The 20981-nt window shown below is 39.4% G+C and overlaps 1 protein-coding gene across 2 annotated transcripts in view; it reads right to left on the bottom strand.

Moving 5' to 3' along the window:
- Positions 1–831: 831 nt before the first annotated feature.
- The window catches only part of ZNF366 (zinc finger protein 366), a 40801-nt gene continuing 20651 nt past the window's right edge, over positions 832–20981 (bottom strand). For both annotated transcript variants that reach the window (XM_048851295.2, XM_048851296.2), the window contains 4 exons: positions 18673–19985; positions 15986–16177; positions 9409–9583; positions 832–6890 (listed from right to left, as the gene is read on the bottom strand). In XM_048851295.2, coding sequence (XP_048707252.2) covers positions 6355–6890; positions 9409–9583; positions 15986–16177; positions 18673–19974 — 2205 coding nt within the window. In that variant the 5' untranslated portion in view covers positions 19975–19985 and the 3' untranslated portion in view covers positions 832–6354. The remainder of the gene's footprint in view (positions 6891–9408; positions 9584–15985; positions 16178–18672; positions 19986–20981) is intronic.

Here is a 20981-nt window from a genome sequence, read left to right as displayed (position 1 = left end):
CGCTAAGGTGCCACAAGTACTCCTTTTCTTTTTGTGAATACAGACTAACACGGCTGCCACTCTGAAACATACCTGTTCTTGTTTTTCTTCATTGTTTGAACTCCTTCTGTGCATAGCATGACAGGCATCAACTCTCCATTCAAGTCACTCCTTAAACAGGCTCTGCAAAGTCTGCAAGCACTAACCCTGGTCTCTAAAAATGCTCTGAGCATCCCACCGGAAAAAAAGAAAAACTAACAGCCTAATTAAAGTGATGGTTTACAGTATAACCATCCTCTGGGTTTCTCATAGCATTTTCACTGTCCATGCTTAGTCTACTTATTTAGCCCTTGAACCTGGAGAGACTTTCACGCATGCTTTAACCTTATCTTTAAGCAAGTGTGGAAGTCTTTTCAGGATTGAACCTTTGATTGTAAATTCTCTGGGGGTGAGGACTATCTTTCTTTTGTGTCTTGTACAGGGCTGAGCATATTGTCAGTAATTAAATAATAAATAAGAACAGCGTTGTATAATTTTCTCTCTGCAGTCTGTGATGATGAGGTGTTCCACATAACTGAAGGAATTATGAAGGTCCTATTCCCTCTGCTCCCCATTTACCTCTCCTCCATTCCTGTAGGTATCTCATCACAACCATGGTGCTTCTGGCCTTCAGAACAGTCAGAGAGTCTCTAATACTTTCAGTGGCCAGGAGGAGTCACTGTGGAGTAAAGTGAGGCCCTTCCCTGGCAGATCAGGGTCCGAGTACACTGTGTGCATTATTGTACAACATGTTTATGTTTAGTTGTTTACTTCCTGATGGGCTTCAATGGTTTAACAAGAACTACAGCAGCATCTTCCGTATATCTTTATTTGCTTAAATTAACAAAATACAATTGACATGTTATTTTCAGGTGAACTGCTTTTGCCATCGAGATATAGTGCTGCAAGCTGAACATTCACAACTTTAATTGGTTCATTCTTTTGAGTTTTTGTCTTTAAACAGCAAACCAGCATTCTCTATGAAATAAACATCTACTGCAATGTTTTTTCCAAATCTGCTGAGTACAAAATGTTAGCGCTGTTACATCTTGTTCAGCTAAGCAGACACAACTTACTACGAAAAAACATGTTAATACTTTATTAAATACTTTTTTGGCACAATAAATACAGTACTTACATTACACTTCTTAATTATACACCAGCTGCACCTGAGTCTAGCAGCACCAGATGAATAATGAGATTAGAAAATTGGCTACACAACTGGCACAGAGCTCTAAAAAGAGGAATGTGGTGGCAGCATCAGAAGACCACTTGGCCTGTCTGATAAACAAGCTATAGCTAACATGTTATAAAAGCCAGGAAGTGAATGGTAAAGCCCTTCTAGGAGACGCTCAGCAGCCTGCAAAGTTGAGTCCATAAAAGATGTTACCAAATTCTTCAAGGCAAAGTTCAATGCTTGCTCAGGCAGCAGCACATTATCAATAATGCAAATTTCTCAGTGGATGTGCCATAGCTCTTCATCCTGAGTTTAGTTTGATACTTGAATTTGTTGCTTGCTTGCTTACTCTGCTCTGTACAGTACCTTGTAGAACTCAAACATCCCAGTGCTGCCCCAATAGTAAAACTACCTATTAATAACCTGTATTTGTCCTGACCCCTCTTCTGCCCACACTCCTGATGAAGTTGCCAATCTACCATTCTTCAGCAGGCTTCTATGGAGTTCCTTGAGCAAGTGCTCTTCAAAGAATTTCAGTGAAGTAAATTTATAGACACTTTGAACTCACTATTAATCAGTTCTGAAGGGTGGAATTGGATTCCAGTAATAACCAAGGAAACCAGGATGACCTAATTGGATCTATAGCTTTCATGGTGGCTGAGCTTTAATTTGACCTGTTGTGCCAAAGTAGCCACTGAGGCAGTGTGGCAAAATCAGGTAGAGGCCACACTGAGGCATCCTCTAAAATGTTTTTAAAATATCATACAATTATAAAGATCCAGATTATAGAAAATGAATAAAGTGAAGCTTTCTGTGCCACCTTGCACCGTAGGCCTCCTTTATAATCTAAACCTGGAGCAGTTCCATGCCTGTAGGCAGAGCAGATGATTAAAGCTGAGCACATAGAAATTAGATCTGGAAAATACCTTCCTTGTCAGTGCAATTTTTATTTCTACAAGAAATTTTAAAACTATTAAAGACTCTTAATAACCATCCTTCAAAAATGGCAAAGTGAAGATCAAGTAAAAGAAAAGCAAGGCATTTCATAATGGAGACTCTCCTTAATTTGTTCCTTTGGACCCACATATGGCAGATTTCACAGTTCCAGCTACGCTATATCCTGCAGTATGGAGGCATCTATAGATGGACTATTCTTTCTGCATCTCTTTGCTTTTGTCACTTTGTGCCATGCCCTTATCATTACATCAGTAATGTTTTTGTTTGCAATTCCTCTGTCATTCTCTGATTCATGGATGCTTTGGCTGAGTTCTTTATAGATCTAAGATGAATTAGTATTGGGTGGTTGATGGCTGAGGGAATGAGTAGACTGGGACTGCCTGAGAACCTCATGGGAAGAAAACTGTGGTGGTCTTTGCTTTCTGGGACAGCTGTGAGAAGAGGGGTTTACAACAGGTTTCAAACCATATTGCTGGTTCCCAAATGGTAATGCCATTTTGGGGAAGACTATCCTTTCCTTTCAGCTACAGGACTGCATCTCACTGTTGTTCTGAGGGGAAATGGGATTATATGAGCAGGAAAGGGGAACGGTGGTGACAATGAAGGTGTTGTTGGAAGCTTTGGGCTACTCAGCCAGGCGAGCTAATGTAGTTGCAGTGACTTACTTTACAAAGGGCCCACTTGGCATTTGCATTTGGTGGGGTCTAAGACTATGTAATTTTGTTGCAACCTCTTCCAGAGCCAACATTTCAGTGGTTCTAGTGGCACCTTAGAGACTAACCAATTTATTTGAGCGTAAGCTTTCGTGAGCTACAGCTCACTTCATCGGATGTAGCTCATGAAAGCTTATGCTCAAATAAATTGCTTAGTCTCTAAGGTGCCACTAGTACTCCTTTTCTTTTTGCGAATACAGACTAACACGGCTGCTACTCTGAAACCTGTCATTATGCAAGGCACTGCATTTAGCCGTATGGAGTGGAAATCTGTCAACTTCATGAAAAAACTCATACAGATACAGACAGAGGAATGCATCCGATGAAGTGAGCTGTAGCTCACGAAAGCTTATGCTCAAATAAATTGGTTAGTCTCTAAGGTGCCACTAGTACTCCTTTTCTTTTTGCGAATACAGACTAACACGGCTGCTACTCTGAAACATTTCAGTAGTTATGTCTCTAATGCAGCAGCCCACCTTTGTAGCCAAATTTTCAGAAGAGCTCAGGGCCAGATTTCAGCATTCTCCAGTCAGGGCTAGATGTTTAAAAACACTCACCACCACTCTGGGCACTCTTGAAAATCTGGTCACTTACTTTGGTGCCTACCTGGGAACTGAGTTCGCTTAAAAATCTGGCTGACTGTGGGTAGTGAGCTATAAAAAATCTGGCCCATATTGCATGAGATTGTGTTTCGGTGAGTAGCTGCTGTCTTGTGTCTTTTGACCAGTGCACTTCATGTGACCTTTTGTCTCTTATGACATAATAATAATATCTAACTTTTAAGTAGCATTCTTCATCTGTAGTTCTTGCTCAGTGTGATCCAGTAGTCTGGTGGTAAAGCCAGGAACAGAACTGCAGTCTGATGATGCAAGCCCGTTATTTTATGTACTAGGCCATGCTACCTCTGCAACCATGCTGCTTTCAAGATAGACACCTAAACCTAATGTAGTGACTAGAATGGACTGTCTCACAATGAAAAAACATACAACTTATGCATATGATAAAAGGGCATGGACCCATCACTGAATGTCTGCAGGTCATACCTGCACAGTCAACCTGTGGAACTCTTTGCTAGAGGATGTTGTGAAGGCCAAGACTATAACAATGTTCCGAAAAGAACTAGATAAATTTCATGGAGGATAGGTCCATCGATGACTATTAGCCAGGCTGGGCTGGGATGGTGTCATTAGCCTCTGTTTGCCAGAAGCTGGGAATGGGAGACAGGGAATGGATCACTTGATGATTACCCATTCTGTTCATTCCCTCTGGGGCACCTGGCAATAGCCACTGTCAGAAGACAGGATACTGGGCTAGATGGACCTTTGGTCTGACCCAGTATGGCCGTTCTTATGTTCTTTCAAATGTACCTCATTTGGGAAAGGGGTGGGTCATTTATTTTAGTCCCAAAGTTACCTGCATTCCACACACATTTGGTGTACCCTGGGTTTTATTGTTAAAATTATTCACAGCAGAAAGAGTTAATTACACTATAGAAATGGATCTGCCATCCTTAAGTTTCCTGGAGGAGTAACATTTTTGTGCTCCTCATTCAGAATCTTTGTTATATATTGTGTCCCATACATGGGCCTTGGAAGGTGGACAGAAATGACAGCATATCTTTTCCTATGGATTCAAACTGCACAAACCCAGCATGCTACACCATAAATGAGTGGTATTTCCCTGTAGCGGGTGGCAAACAGAAAGGACATGAGAACTACTTCAGTGACCCAAGAGGGTTTCCTTTAGTGGTAGAAGACTGAGATTTTGAAACAGACACAATCAGCATGTGTTCCTAATAACCCATGAACATATGTTTTCTATAATAGTTGTGTCTATTGTAACAAATTCATGTGCTGTAGACATCAAATATTGCAGGGGTAAAACAGAATCCTAAATTGAGGGCTTGACAGGTAAATAAAGGGGAAAATCATTATCACATATTTTTCAAAATATATGTATCCATATGTAAATCTAAACATATTAAGTTATTGATTTTGTATCTCAAAAGTACATAGTTAATTAACAAGGTATTAGAACGTTGTCATTTCCCTTTCAAGTGACAGCATGGCTTTGGGCTCTTTGCCATATCTCTCAAAGTTACAGGAACCAGGGCACTGGTCAAAAAAAAAAAAAAATTCTACATTTAAAGGAATGTGCTTTGAGTAATGCTTTTACTAGTGGCCAGAAAAAAGGACATAGGGTACTCTGTCAAAGTACTCCACGTATACTGCATGAATACCTACTAATACAGCTTAAAAATAAAGTGCTTCCTGTCCGGGACCTGATACAATATAATAAGACATGAGTCCGAGGATGAAAATTTGGGACTGAGTTATTAAGAACAGCCTGAGTAGAACTCTATTTTCTATTAATCATTTGAAAGGGCTGGATCCTACTGGTCAGTTATATTAATGGGAGAAAGTTTGTGGGTCAAATCAAGGGAGATTTGAAGTACCAGACGCCAGGGTTTTTATGGGGTGTTTTTGGGCAGGGCGACGGGTATTTTGTTTTGATATTTCTTTTAAAACAAAAGCAGTTCAGATATTGGATTTCAAATTAGCACAGCTCTCCAAAATGAAGGTGAGAGATTAATGGGAAAAATTCACCATTGCGCTCAACTAAATTAATTCTCTCTCATTCTTATTGCTTATGTGCAATTACAGCAAAATTTGCAAATACAATGTGCTGCTGCTCCTCAAATGTATTGGCCTGAACAAACAATAAAATAAAATATCAGCTCAGTCCATGCTATTTAATTTCAAGAATTGTTAAATGCTCCCATGCTGATAGAGATGCAGCAAAACATTACTATACCCTATGTCACAGAAAAAAGGCCTCTGAACCAATTCTAGTCCTTTCACAAGAGTGTGAATTATAAAGTTGTTGCCCATCTGACAAGACATTAGAGTTTCATCTTATTTTGTTTCCCATTTCTCACTGTAAACAGATGCATTAAAGCAGTCATTTTCAATAACACAGAACCTCTTGGTTGTGTTAGTTCTGAGATCAATGACAGACAGTATTTTCATGCATGCATATTTAACAATACTTTTGCATATGCTGTAAAATACTTAGCATATTTGGAGCTCTTAAAACCTGCATAAATAAGTGTTCTTATATATTCTTTAGTCAGCTAATACCTCAAACACTACAGTACACTGCTTTTTAATAACTAGAAAATTGTGTATAAGTTGGTATTGTCCTAGATAAAGGAAATGAAACCTCTGTACCCACCCTATTGCCTGCTTATATATCAAATTAATACATATGAAAATGTTGATGTATATCAGAAGAACAAAGCAGTCAAATTACACCAGAAAATACAACATTCTATATTTTTTTTACCTTAAAATGATCTGTATTGACTTGGCTTGTTCATCCTAAAAGACTTTTACAAGCTGCCAATCTTTGGCAATCACAATTCATGTTAAGAGCCATGATTGTGCTGTCTAGTTCTCAGTTTCCAAGTGTAACTTAAAAGTTGTCAATTTAGATGCCTAAAAGCATTGCTTGTTTTTCCATTTTCCTTTCCAGTAATTCTTTTAAACTGTTCTTCCTGTGTTTGAAGTATAGGTAATCAGAGAGAGAATGGCTGAGTCTGGCCTTTTCAAAGGGTCTAAAGCTCAGGCATTCCTTGTTATTCGCAAAGCTTCTCTCCTCTTGGTTTTCTTCTTTGTCTTGATTTCCTTTCCCCTCCTCCAGTCCTCCTTCTTGCAACATTTCCTCCTTCTCATCACAGTAGGACTCTTTGAAATCTTTCACCACGTAGTCTGGTTTGCTAGACAGATCTCGGGGCATATACAGCTTGTTGTTTTCATGATGGTACATGACAGGACTGTACTGCTCTGCTTCGTAGCAGTTGTCTTCCTCTTCCTCCTGACATGAGCTTCCCTTGGCACTCTCACCATCAGAATGAAATGAAATTCCTTTCCCTTGGCTTTTCTGGGAAAGGTCAAAAGGCTCTTCCTGTTCCAAGTTTCTCAAGACACCTGTTTGGGACAGTGTAATTCTTCCTCTTCCAAAACCTTACGGTGGTTTTAAAAAAAATGTTACTATTTATACATAACAAGTTTATTTAATACTGCCTTTCTAGTCAAAGCATGGTTTGGGCTTAGATTTTTTTTTTTTTTAAATGCAATTTGTGTGAGATGGCAGGATATTTAAACATTGAGGGCCCTTACAGAGTATCCTTAACCCAATTAGCTCCAAGCACTTTATAAACATTTGTCTCTTGGCACCCCAAGAGTTACCATAGAAAGAGGTACCATATTGTACCCTTTTACAGATGAATAAACTGAAGCACACAATAGATTATTGAACTTGTCAGTCTGTCAGTGACACAGCTAGGAACAAAAAGCAGTAGTCCTGACCTCCAGTTGACTACTTTTGCTACTAGATTTACCCACTTCTTTCCCCTTTCATATTTTTACCTATACCTTGATCTTGATAGCCTACATCACAACCAAAGTTCTAATATCTGCCCATTTGTGGGGAGGAAAAAAGGTATAAAAACCTTTTATGGCAACTCTGTTTTCAAGGCAATGCTATTAAAATGGTAGACCTTATCATTTCTAAATAATACATCTCCATTTAGTTTACTCTTCCTCATTTAGTGGTGCTGAAAGCCTGCTATGCATTATTCAGTACTTCTGCTAAATTACTGGGGAAATCATAATCAGATGATATTTTTGAACTGTGTCTTAGTTTCTTTCTCTCCATAACAATACTCACATTTGTCTTGTCTCAATATTTGCCTGAGCATCTGCTCTGTATGTTTCTCTTCTGCTTGTTTGAAAACAGAAGTGAGCCCAGACTATAACCTCAGATCCAAAAACCATCCAACTGTGAGGAAGCTCAAATTAGGATTCCGACTTTGCAGTTTGGGCCCATCTTTTTTTTTTTAAATCAGTGAGTGAAATCCTAGTCCGACTGAAGTCAATAGCAAAACTCCCATTGACTTCAGTGGGGGCAGTATTTCACCCATTGGTTTTATTTCCTCCGTAACTGGCAACAGCTTCCACAGAATGCATGCAGTCTAATTGCTGCAGCAGTTACTGTGTGACAGGTTGTGTTTGTTGAAAGGGTTTATCGCCTGGCGGCAACTCTTATAAACTCATCTGTTTCATGGCTGATAAGCCTGAGGGGGTGAAGAATCTGTATGCACTGAAATGCACATAACCATCTTATAGTTATGGGTAATTATACTCCATTGTACTGTAAGAGACAAACATGGGGGGGGGAACCCTGTATTTTAAATATCAGGTCAGCTAAACTGTTACATGTTAGGATCCACTTCTGTTTCATTTTAAGACATTATTAAAATCATGTATTCCAGGCTATATGCATCCTAGCAACTATTAAAACACACCAACAAATCCCACCTAGCTCAAAAGACAGTTATCAAGAAAATCTAACTTAATAAAATCTCTCTGCAACCCAGATTCCCAAATGAAACCCATGCCCCAACCACCTCAATTCTGCCCAAATGTCTGTTTGAAGAAATGGGCTTTGCAGCATATTCTTCAAGGGTTAACAAATGTGGATTGTTCAGACCAAGATGGGGAGTAGATTTCAAAGGTGTGGGCCCTAATGGAGAAAACTCTCATGAATGCTCATTTCCTTGTAAACTGAGGGAGCTCTAGCTTGAGCTCCTCCTCTGATCTCTGCCTCTCTTGTCATGCCTTATTGACCCAGCAGTCTCTCAGGTGGGAAGATTCCAGACCATTTGGGGCTTTACAGGTCAAACCTGACACTTTGGAAGCCAATAAGCAGTCAGTGAGGATCATGGGGAGCTGGTGCCCAATGCTTCCCTGTGAGATACTGCAACAAGAAATCTGCCATATCTTGTACCAGCTTTGAGCTTCCGAAGGGTGTAAGGTGTGGCCCCTTATAGAGCACCGCGGTAGTAACCAAATCTTATGGTGACCAAGGTATGGCTCATGACAGCATGGTAAAAATCTGGGAGGAAAAAGTTACAATCTCCTGACCAGATGAAGTTGGAACAAAGTCCTCCTGGCCACTGCTCTGATTGCATGGTGTAAAAACAGCTTTGAACCCACCAAATTAAGTTGCAAATTTTACTTTTAAAAAAATAAATAATAAAATAGAACTACACCTTCAATCAGGAGGGTCAATATAATAATCTCAGCTATGTCCTCCAATTGTTTCTTCAACCCGCCATGATTGCCTTGGTTTTATCAGGACTGACTCCCGACAAACTCTCTCCCATCCATGGCCCAAACTTATCAGTGAGAGAGAAAATCTACTGCACTACCTGTGCTGGACAAGTTGGAGATACAAAGATGATGGATATTGGGGAACAGTGACAGGTCAGGCGGGGAGTAATGTTTAGAAAATATAGATGTGGTTTAATAAATCTCTCTCACTAATATAATCTCCCAGCAGTATGAGGTTCAGTAACTTCTAGTATCAAAAGCAGAGAAACAACTGTATCTTCTGAGATCTATGTTATTGTGCCCTTTACAGTGTTGTTGATATGTTCATTCAAACCATTGCAAGAACAACCTTCTTGCTAGTTATTACCTGGAGAATGAAATCCTCTTTCCATGACCCCGTGTTTGACTTTCATGTGTCTGGTGAGGTTTCCCTTCAAGGTGAATTTGCTGGGACAGTAGAGACACTTGAATGGTTTGCTGTCTGAATGCAAGTGCATGTGTCCCATTAAATTGTGCATTCTGTTAAATTCCTTTCCGCACAGCTGTCAAGAATAATGGAAATTAAAATGATTTATTTTGTAGGTACACCTACATGGCAAGCAGGTAAATACAATCTCCCCTTGAGATGAGAATGTACTGCAGCCCAGACAGCTTCTGCCAGGAACTTCATTTTATCGTTCCAAACTGTGTCCAAACAACAAAAACAAACTGTCACTGCAGGAATATGTGCTTGGGCTTATTCTGACCAGACACTTTCATACACAGCTAAGCAAAGACTTCGGGTTGTTTTTTTCAAATGATGTAAGAATCAAAATCAAGGGCCCTTCAGAATCAGAAAGCCCATAGAATGGGGATAAGAGGCTCAGTTCTATAGGCCTAGTGCTATAGCTTTTAACTTTAAACAAATCACAAGTGCAAAATTCTGTTGTCAGGCCATATACTTTCTGCTTTTTAAATCTAGACCTTAATCAGGAACAATACCATACCATGATGGAACATGGAGAACTTCTGATGAAAGATCAGACAGGTGAAAGGTATCAGTAAAACAGTGAACCAGTTTATAGCTTCCCTATCCATGGACTTCAAATGACAGAAGCTTTTATCTGAAAGATAGTAAAAGCAATTCTTTCCCCCCTCCATCCCCTCCGTTCTTCTCTGATCCTTGTCTGTGTACTAGCTTCTGTGTTTTATGCCTATGATGAGTAAGCTGGAGTTTAGGCAGTCTTGCGGCTGCAACAATGACTCAGGTTTCGCTGGAGCATGTTAGTGCCAACACTAGCCATTGATCCAGCAGGGTTCCCTTTGGTGAAACAATATGTTGGGTTTTTGTTTTGTTTTGTTTCTAGATGTCTCCTTTCATTACTTCTTCCCCTATAAACAAAATGTGCTCTCAAACACACAGGCGTTTGTTAACCCTGTTATAGACTTCTGGACTTCCAATTCCTGATAAGGGTGTGTCTCCCCCAGTCAGGAAGGTTTCCAGCAGCTGTAGAACCCACTGAATGCTGTCCATTTGAACTCCTTTTTGGAAGAAGACTTTTCCCAGTTGAACTGATTAATCAGCATCTTCATATTCCATGAGCCCAGGGGCTCCTTAGCTAAATATAGTGCTTTCTATAGGGAGAAAATGCTAAAAGAGCATTTCACTAGATTTAAACTAGAAACCTTGGTTTTGTTTGAAGTTAGATATTTAACATAGTTTTGGGAAATCTGCTATACCATTGTTTGAGGGATTATTCAAGTATGTCAAGCTGTCTACTGGAATATCTGCTGTTGTGGGGGAAGTTTAAAATTGTGGGCTGATCTTCGGTAGAATACTCTTCCCTCCCTTGCCCCCCCCCCTTTTTTTGTTTTGATACGATAACTGCTTCCCACTTTCCTCAAAGAAAAGTTAACTGGACTATTAAAACCTGCATGGTATCTGAGTATTATTTTAAAATCTATGATGATAGAGTTGAATACTGGAAAAAAAAATCTGAAAATGTCACTTGTGTTTTTAAATCATAGAATATCAGGGTTGGAAGAGACCTCAGGAGGTCATCTAGTCCAATCCCCTGCTCAAAGCAGGACCAATCTCCAATTTTTGGCCCAGATCCCTAAATGGCCCTCTCAAGGATTGAACTCACAACCCTGGGTTTAGCAGGCCAATGCTCAAACCTTTGCTTCTGCTGTGTTAGTCCTTGTTTTGCCCTCTGCAAATACGTTAATGAGTTTATTGGCAAAAGCGTTCACAGAAAAGAACAGTTTTAACTATACACTTCAGAATACTCACAGAAAATGAATGAATAGTTTGTAACTGTGAGTATTCACACAGGACACTTGATTCTAAGAGTTATTCATCCAGTTAGGAAACAGGACTGAATGTACTATGCATCCAAGAAAGGTAACAAACATCATGGCTTATATTTTGAATTTTGATTATTGAATATTTGCAGTGAACAGGATATGCACCATCTATAGGTCAAGAATTATTTGTAGAAATTGTGACAAATCATTTCAGACCTATTCATTCGAGAATTATAAACTGTTCATAGACAACTGACTCATTTTCTGCTTGTGAAATCTTGTTTCATCAGTTGAATAGTTGCCCATTACTTGACCACCTCTATTCACAGCAGACTGTATACAGAAATAATAACATATGCAGATTTCACCATGATCTGGATCCCTTCCATCCTCAGATTGCTGTCTGATGCTTTTTTAATTTAGTTTTTTGCTAATCTTTTGTAGTGGTAGTGACTGCAGAAATTGATTTACCATAATCAGTGTAATCAAATACTACAGGATCAAACTGTGCTCTCATTCACATTCAGTGAGCAATGCTTATTGAAACCAATGACTTGAAAAGCATCCTAAATATGTTGGGAGGGGAATGGAGAGGCAAAGGAGTGTTGATTAGCACAGTAAAGTCTATGAAGGGCAATAGCTGCTCTTGACAGCAGCTGGAACAGCCTATGATATATCGATGATTCTCTGAATTTAAAAACCCTTCACAGAGATGAACTGTGCCAAACAGATATTTTTTAGCATGAGGTCATCTATTGTTTGTGTTACAGCTAATCTGTTTCTCAGCCTGGTAGATATTCGTACCTATAAATCTGAAACACTAACCAAAGAAATGGAAGTAAAACACCAGTCTGAATAATTAAAGTAATTATTTTATCTAGGAGTCTTTATAAGGTATTGGGTAAAAATAAGTACTGTAAGAGCCTTTTTGGCCAGCAGTACACATTTCTGCTTCTTTTACTCTGGAGGAAACAAAAGGGCACACGATGTGGCACAACATGGGTTTTAGTTTATGGACAAAGAGGGTTTCCATTTCCCTGAATCATTCACAGTTTCAGGGATGGAATACAGCTAAATTTGCTCCTGACCCTAAAGCCACTTTTCACTAGAGCTGAGGAATGTAGTTGGAATCTGAATCCATGATGGGGCCGCAGGAGGGGGGAAGTGATGCCAAGAGAAAACCCATGGGAGAGATGCTACAGGAAAATTAAACAAAGGAAATAAAATTATGTCTTTTGGGGAGAGGGAGTGGCAGTGAGGGGCACTATTACAGGGTGAGCTGGTCCTCTGTGGGGTTTCAGTCTCAGTTCCACTCTCTGCCAGGCTTAGCCTACCTTCCCAACTGAAGGGAATAAGTTCCAGGGTCACATTGTAGAAGATTGTGACTCAGAGTCAGGTCTGTGGGGATATAAATGGCAGGCTGAGTTCAGGGAGCATGTCAGAGAGAAAAAAGGAGCAGAGAGGCTCTCCTTAGGTCCTAGGCAGACAGCCTGGGAGTGGAACCCTGCTGGGAGCCAGCTAGGAAGGCTGGAAGCCAGTCTGTTGGAAGAAAACTCCAGCAGAATGTAGTAAAGAGGCTCTTAATTCCCAGGCAGTGAGATCCACAGGGAGCAGACAGTCTCCTGTGAGAGATCCCAGGTCAGGGGAAAGGACTTGGTTTACATATGGAATTTATTTTAAATTGGTTTATTTGTGAGAAATAAAACTCAGTCCCTGACAAAAAGGAACTGAACTCCTATAGCTGCTGAGAGAGCTGTTGCTTTGATGTACTGGCCAGTGAGTTTGGCCCACTGGTTTACAGGACCATTCATTACAAAACTTTGAGTAAGCTGAGGCATTTGCTCATGCTGCACAGTAACCCATAGCACAAAGCACCACTCTCCAAAGTCTTGCTATTAGAATCTGTCAAGCATTTTATGAGTCTTTAAAAAGTTTTTATAGCATGATTTCATTGTCATTGGCTACTGGTTTGAAACAATGCTCTTGGATGTAATGGGGAAGCTTGGTACACACTAGCACCCCCATGGGCAGTCTTGTAAGAGAAGCCAAGGACTGAATGAGCATGAATTAATCTCTTACTCCAAGATGGAAGCTACCAAGTATACTTGGAGTATTGGAGAGAAAACCGTATTGTTCTATATTAAAGGCCCAAATGCTATTGATTTCAGTGCCAACAGCAAACCTCCTATTAATTTCAGTAGAAGCAGTCCTCACATTTTATTATAGCAATAGTGTCTCATTGGGAGCAATTGCTGCAGAATACTGTAGGATTTTTTTGTTAATAAGAAAGCCTAGACTTCGTTTTTTAAAAGCTGCAAGGATCTTCACTCTTCAGAGAGCAAGCCAAACGAGATTACAAGCTGCAGCTGGGTGAGGAAACACAAGGCACAACTATTTTCTACTCCCTATCCCACAGATAGTCTGTGCATGGCTGTGATTAGACATATAGGAAAGCCTTGTGTTTTCTTTTGCTATGAGAAAAAAGCCACGAAAATTGCGGCCTGCAGTGAGATAGAAAGGCCACTGCTGTGCTGTCCTTCCCTTACATTCTTCTTCTTTTATTTTTTTTTCTTCATAAGAAGGGTGTTCCTTTCCTCACAGAGAGAGAGGGAGAGGGAGAAAGACTGTAAACTGTCCAAAAGGACCGTGAGAAAACAGGAAGCTTTGAAAAATACAAGAGAAAGCAAGATGAAATCTATTTGCAGGCGGTTCCCTAGGGACATATGAGCCATTGTTAAGCAGGCAGTTCATGCAGCTATATCCTTCCTTCTGCTGAGGAGGAGCTTGGTGCCAAAAGGCTGCTATCTGGTCATTGCCTTAACCCTCTGAATACCATTGCCTTAACCCTCTGAATCCAAAAGGGCTTGACTAATCCAAGTTTCCTTTGGGGATTCTGCCAGACAGGCAAGGGATATCCCTAAAGCTAGGGGCCCTGATATACCCCTCACTTATAGCAGTACAACTCCATTTGACGTCAGAGGGATTACTTCTGATTCACACCAGTGTTGTGGGAAGAATCTGAACCACAACACTTACTTGTTTCTGTTCTGAGAGGGGATATTGGGTGGAGATAGGAAAAAAACAGGTGTTCCACCGAAGCTTTTGCTACTAGCTGAAAAACATGTTGCTTACTACTCCAGTTTGATCTGAATCAGAACAAAAGGCTGAAATTTTTGAAATTTCCCATAGATCAAAAATTTTAAAAATTATGTATTTGGTACCATCAAAACATTTTGTTTTGATAAAGTAAAATCATTTTGTTTTGGTAATATCAGAACAATAGAATATAACATTAAATACAGTATGCTATAATGTTAACTATCATTGTAATAAAATTAAATAATATTGTAAAATATAAAAATATGAACAAGCAGAATTGAAATGATAAAGTCGAAACAAATGTTTCAACATTATTGAAACAAAACAAGAAAGTTGAAACAATTTGTTTTGACTTCTTCCCATTTAAAATTTTAATTGAAATAATTATATTCCTGTTAAACATTTTGATTTTGGCAAAACTGCATTTTCCAACAGAAAACTATTTAATTGAAAATTTTTTGATTAGCTCTACTCTTGGTTTCCCTTAAGAACCGATCTAGTTCCAGACTGTTGAATGAAGAATTTACAGAGATTGTATCCAGATCAATCTCCAGGTGTTTATGCAGAAACTGGAAAATATTGCTTGCTAGGCATTTATATTGCACTCAGTGACTGTGTGCTTAATAGTTACCCAAGTGAGAATGAAACATGCAAGTTTGGGCATTTTAAGATAAAGCTATATTACTGAGCCATGTGGGCAGTTAAAAGAAGTAATACATAAAAGAATCAAAAAGGAGGATTGTACAGGCCAGCCTTAAGCAGGAAAAGAAACTTGAATAACGTCTTCCCTATGAATTAGAGATGGGTGTAAACCAGAACCACAAATCTAAATGCCTCCAAACTTACGGGAAGTTCAAATCTAGGTGTGCTTTACATCTCTTTAATTTCCCATGTGCTGTCTTGAGGGAGGTAGGTAGCAATCCTGCCTAAGATGATCCTATGTTATTTGGTTGACGCCATGAAGAGGCAAACAAGTATTTTTCAGAAGGCTGTTTTGTTCGGATACTAATGTCCTGGCCAAATTTCAGTTTGGGGCAATTACCTTTGGCCTATTCAAAATCTCCCTGTAGTTCTGTTATGCTATGATGTACTTTGTGTCCTGAACCAGCTATGGTGTAGAATTATGGGGCAGTGTTAATGTTGGTACATTTCTGTGACTCCTGGGATCAATGTCTTCAGGCTGTTGAACACTTTAGAATGAAATATGCCAGATAAATGTCAGGTATTTTTATTATCATTATCAGTCTAGCAACTACATTCAGTACTCACTAAGGACGAAATACAATTTCAAGATTAAGAACACTGATAATATATAAGGGTGGTGGGGGGGAATGAAAAATAATCTGGAAATTCTCCTGCCCCTTTTTTGAATGTTATTCCTGCCCTGAAACTACTTGGATTAAGAAAAGAAACCAAACAATTATTTTGAAAAGTGAATTTGAAAAAAGATGTAATATTCTTTTTGGCATTGCTTTTCCAATTGCATCCAGCCACATGTAATGAAATCTCGGGAGCATTCACTGATTTTGTACCTCTGCAAACTCATGACAAATGCTTACCTTGCATTTAAAGGGCTTGACATCAGAGTGAACAATCATGTGTGCCTTCAGAGTCTGTTTCTGCACAAAGCTCTTGAAGCACAGGTGACACTGGTAGGCTCGGATATTGGTGTGGATCAACACATGTCTCTTCATGTTGGCTAGCAGAGTAAACTCCCGGCCACAGATCCCACATTTGTGCTCTTTCACACCCTTATGGAAACAGAGAGTCAGAAAACTGAATAGGTGTGCCTTTTTCAGTCATTTATTTTCAAAGCCATTATATGAATATATATTCAAGCTGTGCTAGTGAAGCAATGAATAAGTTCAATTCTTGTTAACATCACCCTGCTGAAGTGGCAGATATTTGGATACTTTTTTCTTCTGGTCAATTTCTGTAAGATTCTAAAAGGTGGAAAAAGAAACCATAAAATGTCTATACCATAAAACAGTATTAGTAGGACTGAGGAACAATAAGTGGCACTTCCCTCAATAAGTTTTACAGAGTAGTCATATCAGGTCATTCTGCCTCAGCTTTCAAACTCTGTTTAGATAATATTTTGAGCTTCTATAGTGCTTTCATCCAAGGATCACAGAGCACTTTATGAACATCAATGTAGGGGAGCATGTTCTCCATTTCACACATGGGGGAAAACCAAGGCATGGGGAAGTGAAATCACTTTCCTAAGGTCCCACAGAAAGTCTGTGGCAGAGCCATTAAACTTGAACCCAGGTCTCCTGATTTCTGTTCTGTGCCTTAGGCACAAGACCATCCTGTAGGCTACAAGAATATCATTTGATTTTATTAGTGGTGAGAAATGATTATACAACACTGTGGGAAAAATTTTCAGAAGTATTTAACTCAGTGGTTCTCAAACTTTTCTGCTGGTGACCCCTTTCACATAGCGAGCCTTTGAGTGGGCCCCCCCCCTTAGAATTAAAAACACTTTTTTAATATATTTAACACCATTATAAATGCTGGAGGCAAAGCGGAGTTTGGGGCGGAGGCTTGTGACCCCCCGTATAATATCCTTGCGACCCCGTGAGGGGTCCCAACCCCCAGTTTGAGAACCCCCCGATCTAACTCCTTTTAGAAAATGGGTTGTAGTAGCTTGTCGCTTGCTTTTGAAAATTTTACTCTGTATTAATATCACTAGGACACCTAAATGACAAACCAATGGCAAAATTCTGCTACCCTACTGTATAGCTTATCTACCAATTGCATGTATACCAATAGCATGTCAAGCATGTATAAATTTATTAAGTGAGACATAAAATAACTTTCCAACATCTGATAACGATGAGCCTGGGATAATCCCTGTTGAAGTCAATGGCAAGACTTTGACTTCAGTGGGTATTGGATCAAGCCCTGTGTAACAAAGAAAGAACCTGCCTCTGTTTTGAAGAAAAATATGGAAAAATAGTACCTGCTCAATTTTTGTAAGAAGCAAAGAGTCATGCAATTAAGAAATAATATTAGTGGCACTGGGCATTTCCTGGGGATTATTGACCATCCCTAGGCATAAGACATTAACTGTGGAACGAATGATAGCTTTGAGATACACAACTACCTGATTTGAGGCTGCACTCAGGCAGTTAGACAGCTAAGTACTTAAACTGTGCTCACAACCTGACTAATTGTGGGTGAAAAGTAGAGGCTTTCTTGGGCAAGAGGGTATTGCATTTTTTAATTGGAAGTTTTTATTAGACTTTTAGGTAAGTTTAAAATTATAGAGTAAAGCCAAAGAAGGGTTGGTCCTACAGAAGCGACAGTAGGGGAAATGGGAAGAAAACCAGAAGTGAAAATAGAGATTGTTTTTTAAAAAATTTGCTTATAATACTTAAATTTTGCAATTTTCTGTGTTCTTAATGTTTAAATTTAAACATTAACCCAAAGTAGACCACTGCAGGGAAAACACAAATCTGAAAGCAATTCTTCATAAAATATAAGGATGTGTTCATTAGTTTATCAGCATTAGTCTATTAAAATGCCTTTTGATTGTTAGATTAAAATTGATCCTTACAATACGTTTGTGATGTTGGGATAATTCTGATTTCAGTTGTTACACATCACGCTGAAAACTCGTTTCTGTTTTAAAAGAATTCTTCAGTTATTCATTCCAAATTATACACCTAATCTCAAACCCATTGATGCTAGTGCAAAGACTCCCATTGATGTCAATGGGCTTTGGATCAGGTCCTTTTTGCCCAGTTCTAGTCACTTGTACTCTGGATTATTTCTGCATAACATGGCCGAGGTTGGTTTGTTTTTTCTAAATGTAGTGCAGAAGCTGCTTATACAAAATCTGCCAACCAGTAATATACTTGTCTATTCACAGCTATAAAAAAGTTCTGTAGAAGTTTCACTGCTAAAGATTATACAAAACTATGGTTTTCATGAAGATAAAAACCAAACTGGAGCAGAGAATGTGAATTTAAATTTGGGAAGTAATACAAACAACTTGATTGAACTCCTGGTTATGGTCTTTTTCTTTCATTGCCTTTGTTAAGACTAGAGCCAGTTTCTGTTATTGGCCATACTGTTCTTGTTCTCTTTGCATAAAATTCAGATCCATACAAAGGGCCTCTCTCTACAAGGGCCTGTACACCATGTCAGTTATTTTGGGGGACTTAAGTGGGACTTTAATGGTGCATAAGCCTTGTGCTGGCGTTCAGAGCCGGGGCACATGTAACCATTAGTGACTTACCTTGTGGGTTAAAGAGTGTTGCTTGAGATGGTGGGGCTGCACAAACTCCATGCCACATTCAGTACAGATGTATGGACGGATGTCTTTGTGCTTCATCATGTGATTTTGCAGCTGGCTTGGGTACTGGAAAGTTTTATCACATTCTGTGCAATTGTATTGTATAGGACCTCGATGGGTTGTTAAGTGTCTCTTCAGCTGGGCCAGGGTTGGAAAGTCAAGACCACACTCAACACAAATGTTCTCTCGGCCACTCTCATGCTTGGACTCGTGGGCTTTCAGCTCACTTGGATAGGCAAAACCTCTGCCACAGATCCTACAGTTGTAAGGCTTGATGTCACTGTGTTGCATCATATGTCTCTTCAGGTGACTGGTTTGGGTGAAAGCCTTGTGACACACCTGGCACTTATGTGGTCGAGTGCCTTGGTGTGTCAACATATGAGTGTGCAAGTGACTCAGCTGCTTGAAAAGCTTGCCACACCGAGTGCAAGCATGAGGTTTGATGCCACTATGTCCCAAGATGTGGGTGACCAGGTTGTACTTAGAAGTGTAGGACTTTTCACACATTGGGCATTGCCATCGTTTTTGTTCTCCCCCTACATCAACATAATAGCTGTCATCAATCTGGAGGTTGACATCTACTCTTTCCACCTTCTGTTTATTGTCACCACTTTCCCTCAGTTCAGTCCTCCTGAATGCTGGCTCCGGGGATCTTTTCAGTTGGAAGGAATTCCTGAAATGGAAGTTTGGGGGCATAATAAAAGGAAACATCAGGCCAGGGTGGACTTTTGGGTAATAAGAGTAAGGAGTCTGCACAAATGCAGGAGTGTTGGGCCACATCATGTTGGGCTTTACTGGTTCTTGTTTAATGGGCTTGGCTCCAAAGTGCTCCAGACTTCTGTAGAACTGAAAGCCAATGTCACACAGATCAATCATTTGGGAGCTATATTTGGGCTGTGTGGGTTGTTGGTACATCAAAGGAAGACTGGGGGAGCATACATTGTTGTTTTCAGATCTGTGTGATGGTGACGTAGGATCTCCCGTAGGGATAGTATGAGGCATTTTTGTGGGCATGCTTTTGCGTTTCCGGGACCCTCCTTCTAAGGATCCGTGAAAGGTTTCTATATCCCCCAGGGAAGGACCATACTGGAACTGTGCAAGCTGTGCCCTGAATTCTTCACTGAGTGGTGCAGTTCTGTGAGACTTCACATCAGGCTCCACTGGCTGCAGGCAGTGTGATGTGTGTATTTTGTCAACATTGAAACATACATCCTCATTTTTCATCGTATTTAATTCCTTCTGCATTGTCTGCTTTCCTTCAAAAATAATAATAAAGAAATTCCTTTATTTTTTCTCATATTCTCCTAAGGCCTGTATTTTATTGTGTAGTTTATATTTTTTTTAAAAAATTAAGCATTTATAAAATAGTCTCATAACCAAATAAGATATCGATTTACTTCTGCTATACAAAATCTGTCTGTTCATGGAAACTAAGAAGGTTTGAAATTAGTGCTTTAAATCAAGCTCAGATCAAACATTAGCTTTATGATCTAATGGTATTGTACTTGGATACGTTGTTCAGCATATATTGTAGTATTGCTGTGTAATTCAGCCAACCCACTTGTGGGCCAAATCCTGTCCTTGAATGTGCATGCACAGGCACTAGAGTTTAACTCGGTAACTAAAGAATACAACAATACAAACAATAATGCATATATTGCAGTATGGTTGTGACATAAAAATTCACAGCCAAAACGTTTGACGTTTGAACTTCTTTATATCATTAACTCATGCTGCTGTGGAGAAAACAATGGCAAAGTGAGTTCAGAACACTGTGTACCATCAGCTTCCACACTGGATTTCCTGGTTCCTGAAAGGTGGAGATAAACATTGTATGTGTGGTTAGGGAGTGAGGGGTTCTTCTGTTTTTAAAAAAGAAAAAAAAGCTAAAATGTTGAATGGAATTCATGTGGGCAATATATATATTGTTTTTTTACCTGAAGCTTGTCAGGTAAGTGTGGCAATGTTTAAACAAAGAAAACATATTTAACTTAGAATAATATCAACTACCCCTTCAGCTTTCCAAAGCAGCTGACAACCTGAGTTTGCCAGCTCTACTTTGGCAACATTTCACTGCCTTTTCATGCAATAAAGTCATGAGGCAAAATCCCGAAATCCACATGCAGATTTTATGCTATTGACTCCAGTGGGAGTTTAGCCTGAATAAAGATATAGTAAAATATCAAGGATTTCAAAATTTGGTCTATTTAAATTAGATCACTGGGATTTCATATTGACCCTGCAATGGTACA

This window comes from Caretta caretta, chromosome 5 (genome assembly GCF_965140235.1).
Source record: "Caretta caretta isolate rCarCar2 chromosome 5, rCarCar1.hap1, whole genome shotgun sequence".
NCBI lineage: Eukaryota > Metazoa > Chordata > Testudines > Cheloniidae > Caretta > Caretta caretta.
The sequence above is the reverse complement of the archived record's forward strand: the minus strand, read 5'-3'. Positions and strand labels throughout refer to the sequence as shown.